Source organism: Megascapheus bottae, chromosome 1 (assembly GCF_031878675.1).
Source record: "Megascapheus bottae isolate mThoBot1 chromosome 1, mThoBot2.hap1, whole genome shotgun sequence".
NCBI classification, from domain to species: domain Eukaryota; kingdom Metazoa; phylum Chordata; class Mammalia; order Rodentia; family Geomyidae; genus Megascapheus; species Megascapheus bottae.
In genome coordinates this window covers 42,589,452-42,601,970 of record NC_143509.1, presented here as the reverse complement: position 1 = coordinate 42,601,970, position 12,519 = coordinate 42,589,452, and the positions used below count along the sequence as shown (strand labels likewise).

The following is a 12,519-nucleotide window of genomic DNA, read 5'->3' as shown; positions in this document are numbered from 1 at the left end:
CTCAACTCTGGCATGATGAGTGGTGGCTGTCAGCTATTCGCACGCGGGTTGTTTGAGGCTTGACAGGTGGCAGAGGACATGGAGGTGAACCTTAGCGTGGATTGGCGCACACTTTCGTGTAGGAGGCTCCACTGGGGCCACCCTGGCTTTTGCTTCGTTTTTCCTCCCTGGCTCTGCACATCAGCCAGGCAGTATCTTATGCAAATCAGAAACCCCTGACATAGCGTCTACTGAAGACCTTTCTGGAACAGAGGAGGACCCGCATGGAGACTGGACCCAAGCCTTTCCAGAAGGGGTGCAAGCACATCTGGCAGGTGACAGAGCTGGTGCACGCGCGCGTGACAGAGCTGGTGCACGCGCGCAGCCGCTCCCGGAGAAAGGCCTGCACCGTGGAGACGCCAGCGCGCGCACGCGGCCAGCCCGGTGCGTGGACCTCACTCGCGCTGCGCCCCCGGGGTCCTCGGTGCGCAAGCTAATGGAGAGCGCGCGCTCGGTCCGCCCATCCCTGGGCCGCACCTGCCGCATCCCGGGCGGAAAGCCAGGCCGCAGCCGCCCTTCTCCCAGTCAGCCCCGACCCCGCCTCGCCTACTCCTAGGACTCTGGGTGGGGAAGAAAGAGGGGCGGAGACGTGGGAGGCGCGCGCGTGGTGCTCGCACCCCCTGTGCCTGCCAGAACGACGGGGTAGCCCCTCCTCTCCACCAGTCCCAGGCCGGTAGAGGGGTGCAGCCTTCCACACCCCAAAACAGGCGGAGCAGGGGCGCGCGGCGCCTACGGGGACGCTCAGGGACCAGGGCCGCAGGACTGCTTTGCCGGAGCAGCCCGCACCCCAGGCTGGGCTGGGACGCGGGGGACGCCACGCCCGGAGCGGGAGACCCGGCTCCCTCCCTCCCACGCCGGGGCGGGCGGGCGGGCGGGCTGGAGCCCCCGCCTGGAGCGCTGGCCGCGGCGGGACCGGGAGGAGAGCCGAGCCCGCGGAGACGCCCGAAGCGCGTCACCCGAGGCCGCGGGAGACTCAGTGGTGCCTGGCTTTGTTCCGTTTCTACCCAGCGGGGTTATTATTATTATTATTATTATTATTATTATTATTATTAATTTATTTGTGCGTGTGAAATGTTACTTTGGCGACAAGAAGAAATGGCCGTCCAGGAGCTCACTCGGAGGCTGGCCACGGCCATCACTCACGTCGGTAAGTGGAGGTGTCTCTTCTACTCGCGGGTTACTAACGGAGGCCGGCGCGGATGGAGGGGCGGGGGTTGGGGGGCCGTAGTCTCGGGCTCCCCGCGCCCCGCCAGCCGGGATCGCCCTCCGAGGCCGGCCGGGGAGGTTCTGGGCCGGGAGCCGGGCCGCCCGAGGCCCCCGCGGAAGGGCCGAGGGCCAGGCGGGTGCCAGCGCCCCCCGGGCGCCAAGTCCAGCTGCCCGGTTTTGAAGGGAGCTGCGGGGCTGTGGATGGCAGCCCGGCTGTGACCACGCGGGTGGCAGGGGCGTCGTGCGGTGGGTGAGGGGATCGGGAGACAGGAGGGGCACACCGGGAACAAGCGCCTGCTCTCTGGAAGAAGCCCCTGCCCAGCCCCTGCCCAGCCCGGGGCTGGTTCCTAGGAAGGTGCTGCGCCCTAGCTGTGCTTGTGGCTGGGGTGCTGGCGGGGCCTGGAGAAACCGCCCACAGCCCGCGGAGGCCTGGCCCCACCAGTCCTCACCCAAGTGGAAAGGGGAAGCAGCCAGGCTACCAGGGCTCCCCTCCTGTCCTAGCTGCCAGGAGGCAGAGATGTGAGGGATGGGGCTTGAAAGCCAGCAGGGGCAGGAAGCCCACCAGCCAAAGCTGCAAGTGAAGGTGTGGCTTGAGCAAAAACAGCTAAGGGAGAGTGCTCAGGTGCTGAGTTCAAGCCCCAGACTGGCACACACACACAGGCACAGACACGTTCTTTGCTCCTGAAATACAGGTTGTAATGCAGATAGGTCCTGTGCAGTAAAGAAAAGAAGACATGAGACAGTTGCCAGTTAATTCTTTTTTTTTTCTTTTTTTTTTTTTGGTGGATCATGGGACTTGAACTCTGCCTAGGCACTGTTCCTTAGCTCTTCAGCTCAAGGCTACCGCCCTACCCTTGAGCCAATCCTCACTTCCTGTTTTCTAGAGGTTTAACTGGAGATGAGAGTCTCAGGTCTTTTTGTTCCTGGGCTGGCTCTAAACCTTGATCCTCAGATCTCAGCCTCCAGAGTAGCTAGGCATAAGCCACTGTGCCCGGCTGCCAATTAATTCTTTCTTAGCCTTCTCTTCTGGCCCTTTCTTGAGTCGTCTACACACACAGGTTCAGAACTTGCCTGTAGGTGACTGTAATTATCTGCAGAATTTTTCCGTTGATGACTTCTATTTGAGAATCCTCCATGAATGCTTATTAGTTTTTATTGATAAAACAAGTTAATGTTTTACCTCAGTTTTCTAGATACTTTTTCATTTCTCAAGTGTCAAATATTTTCTTCAACTAGTGAAGCCATGATTTCTCTTTGTATAGCCTTGTTGAGCGTGTTCAGTGAAACACTTAGAGTGATGTACTTGGGAAAGGTGATTTATTTGGGAAGGCCTAGTTTGATAATTCATGCGTCTTTGTGGAGGGGATATGCCAATGTTGGAGATGAACACAGGGCCTGGGAGCTGTCCCTTAGTTTTTTTTCACTCAAGGCTAGCAATCTACCATTTGAGCCACAGCTGCACTTCTGGCTTTTGGGGGGTTAATTGGAGGTAAGAGGCTCACAGACTTTCCTGACCTATTATCTAACTTTAAACCTTGATCCTTAGATCTCAGCCTCCTTAGTAGCTAGAATTACACGGGTGAGACACCAGTTGAGAATTCACTTTTAGAAATGTTTCTGGTATCAAATATGTGCGCGGAACTTCTTTTTTTCATTAAAGAATTTATTAACATTGATTTTTTTTTTTTGCCAGTCCTGGGCTTGAGCTCAGGGCCTGAGCACTGTCCTTGGACTTTCTCAAGGCTAGAGCTCTACCACTTGAGCCTCAGCACCACTTCTGGCTTTTTATCTATGTATGTGGTACCGGGTCTTCATGCATGCTAGGCAAGCACTTTAACCACTAGGCCAAACTCCCGGCCCCTTAACATTGATTTTAACATCATATTTGAAATGACATATTTAACAAATAAGTATTCAAGAAGGGAATCTCTATATATAATCACTGGCACTTAGATTTTAGAACACAATTGAAATTAGGCTGAGGGTTTGTGTGTCATAGATACATATTAACCTATGTAATAAAACATTGTGTCTATAGAGTCATAGACTTTTATGTCTATGTAGTTGTGTTTATATTTCCAATATCATGTCCATAGCATTGGGTACACAAATATTGAGTCCTCGCTCTTGTACTGTTTGGGTCTAATAGCCACATATTAAGGATACCGTGTCTTTTGTTCCTTTGGTCTTGACTTGTCTCACTAAACATGATTCGCTCTAGATTCATCCACTTCCCTGTGAATGCCATTATTCTATCTTGTCTGTTGGCTATGTAGAATTCCATTGTCTATATATACCACATTTTCTGTATCCATTCATCTGCAGTAGTGCATCTGGATTGCTTCCATCGCCTGGCTATTGTGAATAGTGCAGAGATGAACATAACTGAGCAGGTGTCCTCATCATATCCTGGGTTATGATGTTCAGGATAGATGCCCAGAGTGGTATGGCGGGATAGTAGGGAAGGTCAATTTTCAGTTCTTTAAGAAACCTCTACACTGCTTTCCAGAGTGGCTGAACTAGTTTACAATCCCACCAGCAGTGCAGTAGGGTCGCTTTTTCTCCACAGCTCCGCCAGCATCTGTCATTGTCTGAGTTCAAAATCTTGGCCATTCTTGTTGGGGTAAGGTGGTATCTTAGGGTTGTTTTTATTTGCATTTCCTTTATGACCATGGATGATGAGCATTTTTTCATATACTTTTGTGCCATTTTAACCTCTTCTTTTGATAAGTCTCTCTTTAGTTCCCTTGCCAATTTAGTGAATGGTTTGTTGGGTTTGGGGGGGGATTAGTTTCTTGAGTTCCTTGTAGATACTGGATATTAAGCAGTTGTCAGATATATTATTGGTAAATATCTTTTCCCAGTTGGTTGGTTGTCTCTCTATTTTTTGGCTACGCTTTTATCTGTGCAGAAACTTTTTATTTTTAGGTAGTCCCATTTATCGAGTCTCTCTCCAATCTGTTGTGACCCTGGGATTTTGTTCAGGAAGTTTTGCCTGTGCCTATGAGTTCCAGTGTCTCTCTAACTCTATCATGTAGCAGTTTCACGGTTTCTGGTCTGACATTGAGGTCTTTGATCCACTTTGAGTTAATGCTTGTGCATGGTGAAAGACTAGGGCCAATTTTTAGTTTTCTGCATGTGGCTTCCCAGTTTTTCCAGCACCAATAATTGAATAGACTGTGTTTGTTTCACTGTTCTTCTATTTCAGTAAAGAATGTCTTTGGGACTTTGATGGGGATTGCATTGAATTTGTATATCAATTTTGGCAATGTGGCCATTTTCACTACATTGATTCTCCCTGCCCATAACATGGGATGTCTTTCCATTTCCTGGTGTCCTCTTTAATTTCTTTTGTTAGGCTTTCAGAGTTTTCATTAAATAATTCCTTTACATCTTCAGTTAAGTTAATTCCTAAGTATTTTATTCTTTTGGGGGCTATTGCAAATGGGATCATTTTCTTGATTTCTCCTTCTGTTTGTGTATTGTTGGCATATAAGAATGCTACTGAGTTTTGCCAGTTAAATTTGTATCCTGCCACTTTGCTAAAATGGTTTATTAATTCTAGGAGTTTGGGAGTGGGGCTTATTGGATCACTCAGGTAGAGGATCATGTCATCTGCTGAATAGGGATAGTTTAATTTCTTCTTTCACTATGTGGATCCCTTTGAGGTCTTTCTCTTGCCTTAACGCTCTGGCTAAGGGTTCCAGTACTAAATTGAAGAGAAGTGGAGAGAGTGGGCATCCCTGTCTAGTTCCTGATTTTAAGGTAAATGGTTGCAGTCTTTCTCCATTTAGTATAATACTGGTTGTAGATTTGTCATATATAGCTTTAATTATTTTAAGGAATGTACCTCTTATTCCTATTTTTTTCTAGTGCTTTCAACATGAATGGATGTTGTATTTTGTTAAATGCCTTCTCAGAGTCCAGAGAAATTATCATGTGATTATCCTTAGCTCTATTGATATGATATATTACATTAATTGATTTGCGAATGTTAAAGCAGCCTTGCATCTGTGGGATGAAGCTTACTTGATCATAGTGTATAATTTTAAAAATTTGTTTTTGGATTCTGTTGTAGTATTTTATTGAGGAGTTCTGCATCTGTGTTCATTAGAGAGATAGGTCTGTAGTTCTCTTTTTTTGTTGGGTCTTTCCCTGGTTTGGGGATGAGTGTGACATTAGCTTCATAAAATGAGTTTGGTACTGCTCCTTCTGCTTCTATTTCTCGGAAGAGTTTCAAGAGTATAGGTGTTACTTCATCTTTAAAAGTCTTGTAGAATTCCGCAGTGAAACCATCTGGACCTGGGCTCTTTTTGGTTGGCATTTCCCTGATTGCTTCCACTATTTCATTGTATGAAATTGGTTTGTTTAATTTGTTTACCTCTTCGTGCGTATTTATTTAAGAAATCATCCATTTCTACTAGATTTTCCTGTTTCTTTGAATATAGGCCCCTGGTAGTACTTATTCATAATGGACTGAATTTCTTGGATATTGGTCGTGATTGTTCCTGTAGGGTCTCCAGTCTTGTTTATTTGAATCTCCCCTCTCCTTTTTTTGATTAATCTTGCCAGGGGTCTGTCAATTTTGTTGACTCTTTCAAAGAACCAACCTTTTGATTTATTAATTTTATATATAGTAGATCTTATTTCAATCTCTGATATTTCCGATTTTATTTTTGTTATTTCTGTCCTAGTTATTTAGAATAAACTTTTTCTTGTTCCTCTAGGTGCTTCAATTTCTTCTTTAGGTTATTTACATGCTCTTCTTCTGTCTTTTTAATATGGGCTCCTAGTGTGATAAATTTGCCCCTTAAAACTGCCTTTGCTGTGTTCCATAAGTTCCTTTGTGATGTGTCTTGATTGTCATTACATTCAACAATGCTTTGAGTTTCTTCTTTGATTTGTTCTGTAACCTAGGAGTTATTCAGAAGTGTGTTGTTCAGCTTCCAAGTGTTTGAATGTTTTTTACCTTTTACTGTATTGTTCAGAACTAGTCTGATTCCACTGTGATCAGATAGAATGCATGGTATTATATCAGTCCTCTTGTATCTACTTAAGTTTTCTGTATAAATATGATCTATTTTGGAGTGTGTTCCATGTGCTGCTGAGAAAAATGTATAAAGTTTCGTCGTTGGATGGAAGTCTCTGTGTATATCTGTTAAGCCCAGCTGGGCAATGGTGTCATTTAAGTCGGTGGTGTCTTTGCTTAATTTTTGTTGAGTTGACCTGTCATTTGGTGAGAGTGGCATATTGAAGTCTCCCACTAAGACTGTGTTTGGGTCTATCTTGTTCTGTAATTCTAAGAGAGTTTGCTTGATGAATTTGGGTGCTTCCATATTGGGGAGTAAATGTTTATAACTGTAATATTGTGGGTACAAATTGTACCCTTTACTAATATGTAGTGGCCGTCTTTATCTTTATGTACTGATTTTACTGAGAAGTTAATTTTGTCAGAGATTAAGATGGCTACTCCTGTTTTTTGCACAGTGCATTAGAGTGGAAAATTCTTTTCCATTCTTTCATTTGGAGTTTGTTTCTGTCTTTGGCTGTGAGGTGAGTCTCTTGGAGGCAACATATTGATGGGTCTAATTTCTTAATCCAGTCTGCTGCTCTGTGTCTTTTGATTGGATTGTTCAGCCTGTTCACATTTAGGGAAATTATGGGGAAGTGGTTAGTGTCCTTTGTCATTATTTATTTTTACTTCTGAGTTTCTTTTTCTCTCTCTTTTCCCCCCTTTGTCTTTACTGACTTATAGGTGATTGCTTCTTGATGGGGGTTCTTGCTGTTCTGCAATTTGTTCTTTTTTTTTTTTTTTTTTTTTTTGCCAGTCCTGGGCTTGAGCTCAGGGCCTGAGCACTGTCCTTGGACTTTCTCAAGGCTAGAGCTCTACCACTTGAGCCTCAGCACCACTTCCGGCTTTTTTCTATGTATGTGGTACCGAGGAATCGAACCCGGGTCTTCATGCATGCTAGGCAAGCACTTTAACCACTAGGCCAAACTCCCGGCCCCATGCAATTTGTTCTTGATTATTTAATTTTTTTTGTAATGCTGGTTTATTGTGCATGTATTCATATACCTTCTCTTTGGAATGAAATATTCTTGCTTCTCCCTCAAATGTAAATGCTAGTTTCGCTGGATATATCAGTCTGGGTTGGCAGTTGTTGGTCTTCAGGGCATGAATGATATTTTTTCCAAGCTTTTCTTGCATTTAGGGTTTGTGTGTCTAGACACATCATAGTAAAAACATTAGACCCAAATACTAAGGAGCTGATCTTAAATGCCACAAAAATGAAGAAAGAGCTATACTACAATGGAAAAAATTAGAATAACTGTAGACCTCTCCACACAAACATTCCAAAGACTTGCCTGCTTGGAGTTCTGAAGCCTTCAATAATGTATTTTCCCTTTTGCAGTTGGGGAAGTTCTCTGCTGTGATCTTGGTGATTAAGGGTTGCATTCCCTTATTTTGAAACTCTTCCCCTTCTTGGATTCCTATTATATGAATATTAGATTTTTTGGTTGTGTCTGCTAGGTCCTGGAGTTCTCTGGTGCATTCTGACTGATTTCTCCAGACTGATGATTCTCTGTTCCAGCTCTTGTGTTTTATCTTCTGTTTCTGATATCCTATTCTCCATCTCAGTCAATCTGTTGCTTAATGCTTCCATTTTTGCTTGCATTGTGGACACTGAGCTGATCATGTCTGCTGTGAGGGTATTTCTTGTAGGGAAGTATAATCTTTTTCTATTTTTCTTTTGAGATCGAGGGAGCTCCTTGGTGATTTCCTGCTTATGTTCCTGGAATTGTTTTTGGAATTCTGCTTTGATCTCTTTAGTCATGTCTGCAATCATCTCCTTGAACAGCGTCATGTTTCCTGTCTCTTCAGGTGTCATTACTTTGGATGGAGACGTCTCTCTCATCCCTTCACTCTTGTTTCCTTTTGGGCTTTGTGTGGGACTTTGATTATTTATATATTTTGTGATTTGTCGTTGCAATTTCCGACACATTTGGAATTGAGACTGTTGTAAGTTCGCTCTGTGGTCGGTAGGTGGCTGTCTTTACTTGGCTTGGGACTGGTGATTCTGGGAATCTGTGTATACGTGTGGTTCTCAGCCAGATTAGTTCCACTGCTGACTGGGTTTGAGCTTGCAGCTTTTACATGTGTGTCAGCCCGTTCCCAAAGGCTGGGTGCCACTGCACAGCTAGCTCTCAGCTAGCCCAATCAGTGGCCCCGCTGTGGGCCTGCAGTTTGGGGGCTTTGCTGTGGGACCTTGAGGCTAGTTTGCCCGCCCTATTCCCAGAGGTGGGGCCCAGCCAAGGGCCTGGGATTTGATTTGGGAGCTTCCGGGAGCCAGCTAGCTTGTGGCCCTGTTCCCAGGGGCGGGGCCCAGCCAAGGATGAGGGCTCCGAGGGCAGCCACATGCCTTTCTGGCTCTCCAGTGCATGCTCAGCCCCATGCTGGTCTTCCCTGCAGTTCCCTGCTGTGTTTCTGGGAGTACTGGGCTGCTTTGGCTGAGTCTTTCTGTGACTCCATGGGGGGTCCCCTGGTGCTGGCTGGCCAGAGGCTCCCAGCAGGAGGGCGCCCCACTTAGTTTTGGTTCAGTCAGCTGCTGGCTTGCAGACTCACCCCCACCCACTGTTGGAAGACAGGGCCTCAGCGCCCCTCAGTCTCCAGTTTCAGTGGCCTAGGAGAGGAGGCTGTTGGGCAGGTGGGAGCAGGAACACCTCCACACCCGTTGTTGGGGTGCAGAGTCTTAGCGCCCACCCACCTGTCAGTCTCCAGTCAATGGCCTGGTGGAGGGGGCTGTTGGGGAAGGGACAGGATTCTGAATTCCTTTCCCCCCTGCAGTTGCCAGTCTTTCTTGGGCAGGGTGGGAGGAGTCTGGGTTAAGCCCTGTAGCTCGCCACCAGCTTTGCTTTCCCAATGGGTTTGGGGGAACCTGCTGGACTACTTACTCGTCGGGGTTTGGTGGTGAGCTGCTCCACGATGTAGGAGGTTCATGTGCCTCTCCTCTGGTCTCCACCGCTGTCTGTGCTGCCTGCACCCCATCTATGTGGGATTCCTGCATCTGGATTCGCTGAAGTTTTTAAGACAAGAGACTAGAAGAATTTTATCAGGGAAGATTGAACATAACGTGCTGCTGAGGGAAGAGTGAAATAATAAGAAAAAACTTAACATGAATGTGGAGTTTAAAAATAGATTAAATGCTGAAATGATTGGTCTAAATATGATCTTTCATCGGTTATAGATGGAAGTGATGAGAAATGTACTTAGTCAATTTTGTCATCATGGGAACAATTGTAACATGTACTAGGAGAAAGGCTGTGCCAAGGTTTCTCCTAGGCAATATAATCTTACAGAACCATTGTGGGGTTGACAAATACCTTATTTGTGCTGTTTGTGACATTGTGGTATAGGGAAATGGAAGTTGCTTTGAGTGTAATAGTCTAGACTTGTATCCTCTCCTGGACAAATCATTCAACTTCAAGCTGAAAACTAAATTTAATGCTTCCTGATTCAGCTCCAAGACTATTATTAATGAAGATAAGGAAGATATAGTTAAAAATACTGTCTAAACTGTGGTTGTACAGTCTTTCCGTTATGGGCCCTATTGCAAGGTCCTGGGCAGGTCAGTGGGCCTCTGTGAGGAAGCCACCTACTACTCAGTGAGGAGATTCACCTGGACAGTGATTTAAGGCCCCGCCCATTTCCTGAAGATCTGGTAATGTACCTAGTTCCCACTCAGCTGTCTGTGATGGCTGGCTGCCTTATTCCCAGCTTTCTTCCAAAGACAACCATATGCAGGTTACATGCAAGAAAATCGACTGTGATTCTGGCTGTCAAAGAATGTCTAATAGAATAACTTAAAACAAGATAAATTCATCTTCTTACAGTTTTTTTTTAAGCTCACACATGGGTCTTACTTGGGCAAAATCAAGGCTTGAAGAAGTCTGTCTTCCTTTCTGGACTGGATGTGACATCAGAAAATCTGTTTGCAGATTCTATTTGTTTTCTGCATTTGTTTTCCTCTTTTGCTTCTAAGGACCCTTGGAATTACATTGACCTCTCCTCTTATTTAAGGTTGAAAACCTTAGTTGTACCTGTAACATTAATTCCTTAGGCCTTGTAACAATATATTCTTACTTTCCAGGAATTATGATATAGGATAGGGGGAAGGTATTTTCTCCTCCACTACACTTGCTGCTTTTGTAAAGGTCTCCCACAGAGGCCTGAGTGCTAACGGTTGGGTCCCCAGCCTCAGATGCCATTGGGAGATGGTAATGGTTAGGAGTGTAATGGAAGGAAGTTAAGCCATTTAAGTGCCCTTGGAGAGGAAGCTGGGTATGCTGGCCCCTTTCTCTTTGCTTCCCAGCCATCATAAGGTAAATAGGTCCCTCTGCCGTGTGCTCCTGACATGACATATTGTGCTGTCGTGGGTTCGGAGTAATAGGGTCAAAGTGACCCTCTAAAACTTAGAATCACAATAACCCTGTTTCCTTTAGTGAGTTGATTTGTCTCCAGTATTTGTCACAACAATGACAAGCTGACTAATTCAACTAGCTGTCTCAATGAAGAATCTGTTCATGGTTCCATGGATACATACATATATATATATATATATATATGGATTTTGCCTCAGAGCTGCCCGTAGTTGGATGGTAAAAGTGAAGGAATGGTCTGCTTGCTGAGCTATGCTTTGAATTTACTCCTTTATAAGTGGTGCTCCAAAGACCTGTGAATGATCACCGTATTTGTGATGCAAGAAACCAGATTTTGCTGGCGTGTACCAGCAAATAGCTATCATGTTGCTATACATGTCATAAAAAATGGTCATTTATTAAGTGAGAATTCCATAGATCAGTGTTTAATGTCTAATGTGGAGAATTCCACAACCATTCCTGCCTCTGCATTCATGAAGTAAAGCTTTCATGAAAATGAGAGTGGCTATCCCTACTGCAGTGTCTGGTAAGCAGGGTTACAGGCCAGTTCTGACCCCAGTCTACTGGATGCTTTGGAGAACAGTTGGAAGTCTCACCAGGGGCGTCCCACTGCTTCTTTGTGGTACTGAAGACAAAAACTCAGAAGTAGAACTCAGGTGCCTGAACATGGCTGACTCTTGTGGGTCACACTTGAGGCTTTCCCATTACTAGTGCCACGTTATACAAGTCCAGAAGACTTTGTGTATCCTCCTCTACAGTGGGATGACAATCATGCCTATATCTCTGCTTATTTCACATGACAACTTCAGACTACATAGTGGTAAGTGATTTAAAATAAATTCTCCAGCTATATATCAGTGTCTCACACCTCCTAGCTACTCAGGCTGAAATCTGAGGATCTGATTCAAAGCCAACCAGTGTAGGAAAGTCCATGAGACTCTCATCTCCAATCATCCACCAAAGAAGCTGAAAGTGGAGCTGTGGTTCCAATGGTAAAGTGCTAGCCTTGAACAGAAATCTCGGGGCCAGTATCTAGGTCTTGAGTTTAAGCCCCAGGATATATATTCTCTCTCTCTCTCTCTCTCTCTCTCTCTCTCTCTCTCTCTCTCTCTCTCTCTCTCTCTCTCTCTCTCACACACACACACACACACAAATAAATAAATCCTTTGAAGATTACAGTGAAAGGATGTCTGAACATAAATGAGTCATTGGTTGTTTGCTTTATGGACTAGCAGAAGTATGAACATGGGTGTTTTGTTATTCCTAATCTGGTTAGGAGGGTAGCATACCAGTGTTCCTTTGATTAATTCCAGAAACTGCAGCACCAGCTTGTTCTTCTGGAGACAGAGGCTAGCCTAGTTGACTGTAAGAGGAATAGTGGGGTTGGTGAGGACAGAGGAAGTGAAGTGGGGGTAGAATATGTAAAAAGACATCTCTGAAGCTTCACCGGCACTCATGGCGAGAGGCTGCTGGAGTGAACATAGAAAACCTTGCCTCCTGCCGACACCCAGAGGCTCTGCTTCCTTATTTCCTTGAAATCAGCTGGTCTATCCCCAGGCACTTGAGAGTGGTCACCCAAGGTCCATAAGAACCTGCCTGGTACACGGTGCACTTTGGTGGTGCCACTGTACGGGTCGGGCTGATTCACTTGAAGTTCTGAATCCAGTATATGTCTGCATGTGATTTAAAGAAATTTGGATCAGAGATTTCGGCTAATCTGCTTTGGGGGAGTTTCCTATGGCTTCTCCACGAATAGGGTTGCTTAATTTTATTCCTCCGTCTGCAGTGGGTTTGCACCTGTACCCTGGAGTCATGCTTCAGCTTTCTCTGCTCTGC

The 12,519-nt window shown here is 45.4% G+C and overlaps 1 protein-coding gene across 3 annotated transcripts in view; it reads left to right on the top strand.

Moving 5' to 3' along the window:
• The first annotated feature begins 1,076 nt into the window (after positions 1–1,076).
• The window catches only part of Mcf2l2 (MCF.2 cell line derived transforming sequence-like 2), a 213,837-nt gene continuing 202,394 nt past the window's right edge, over positions 1,077–12,519 (top strand). For all 3 annotated transcript variants that reach the window (XM_090342731.1, XM_090342741.1, XM_090342725.1), the window contains exon 1: positions 1,077–1,186. In XM_090342731.1, the coding sequence (XP_090198857.1) occupies positions 1,111–1,186 (76 nt within the window). In that variant the 5' untranslated portion in view covers positions 1,077–1,110. The remainder of the gene's footprint in view (positions 1,187–12,519) is intronic.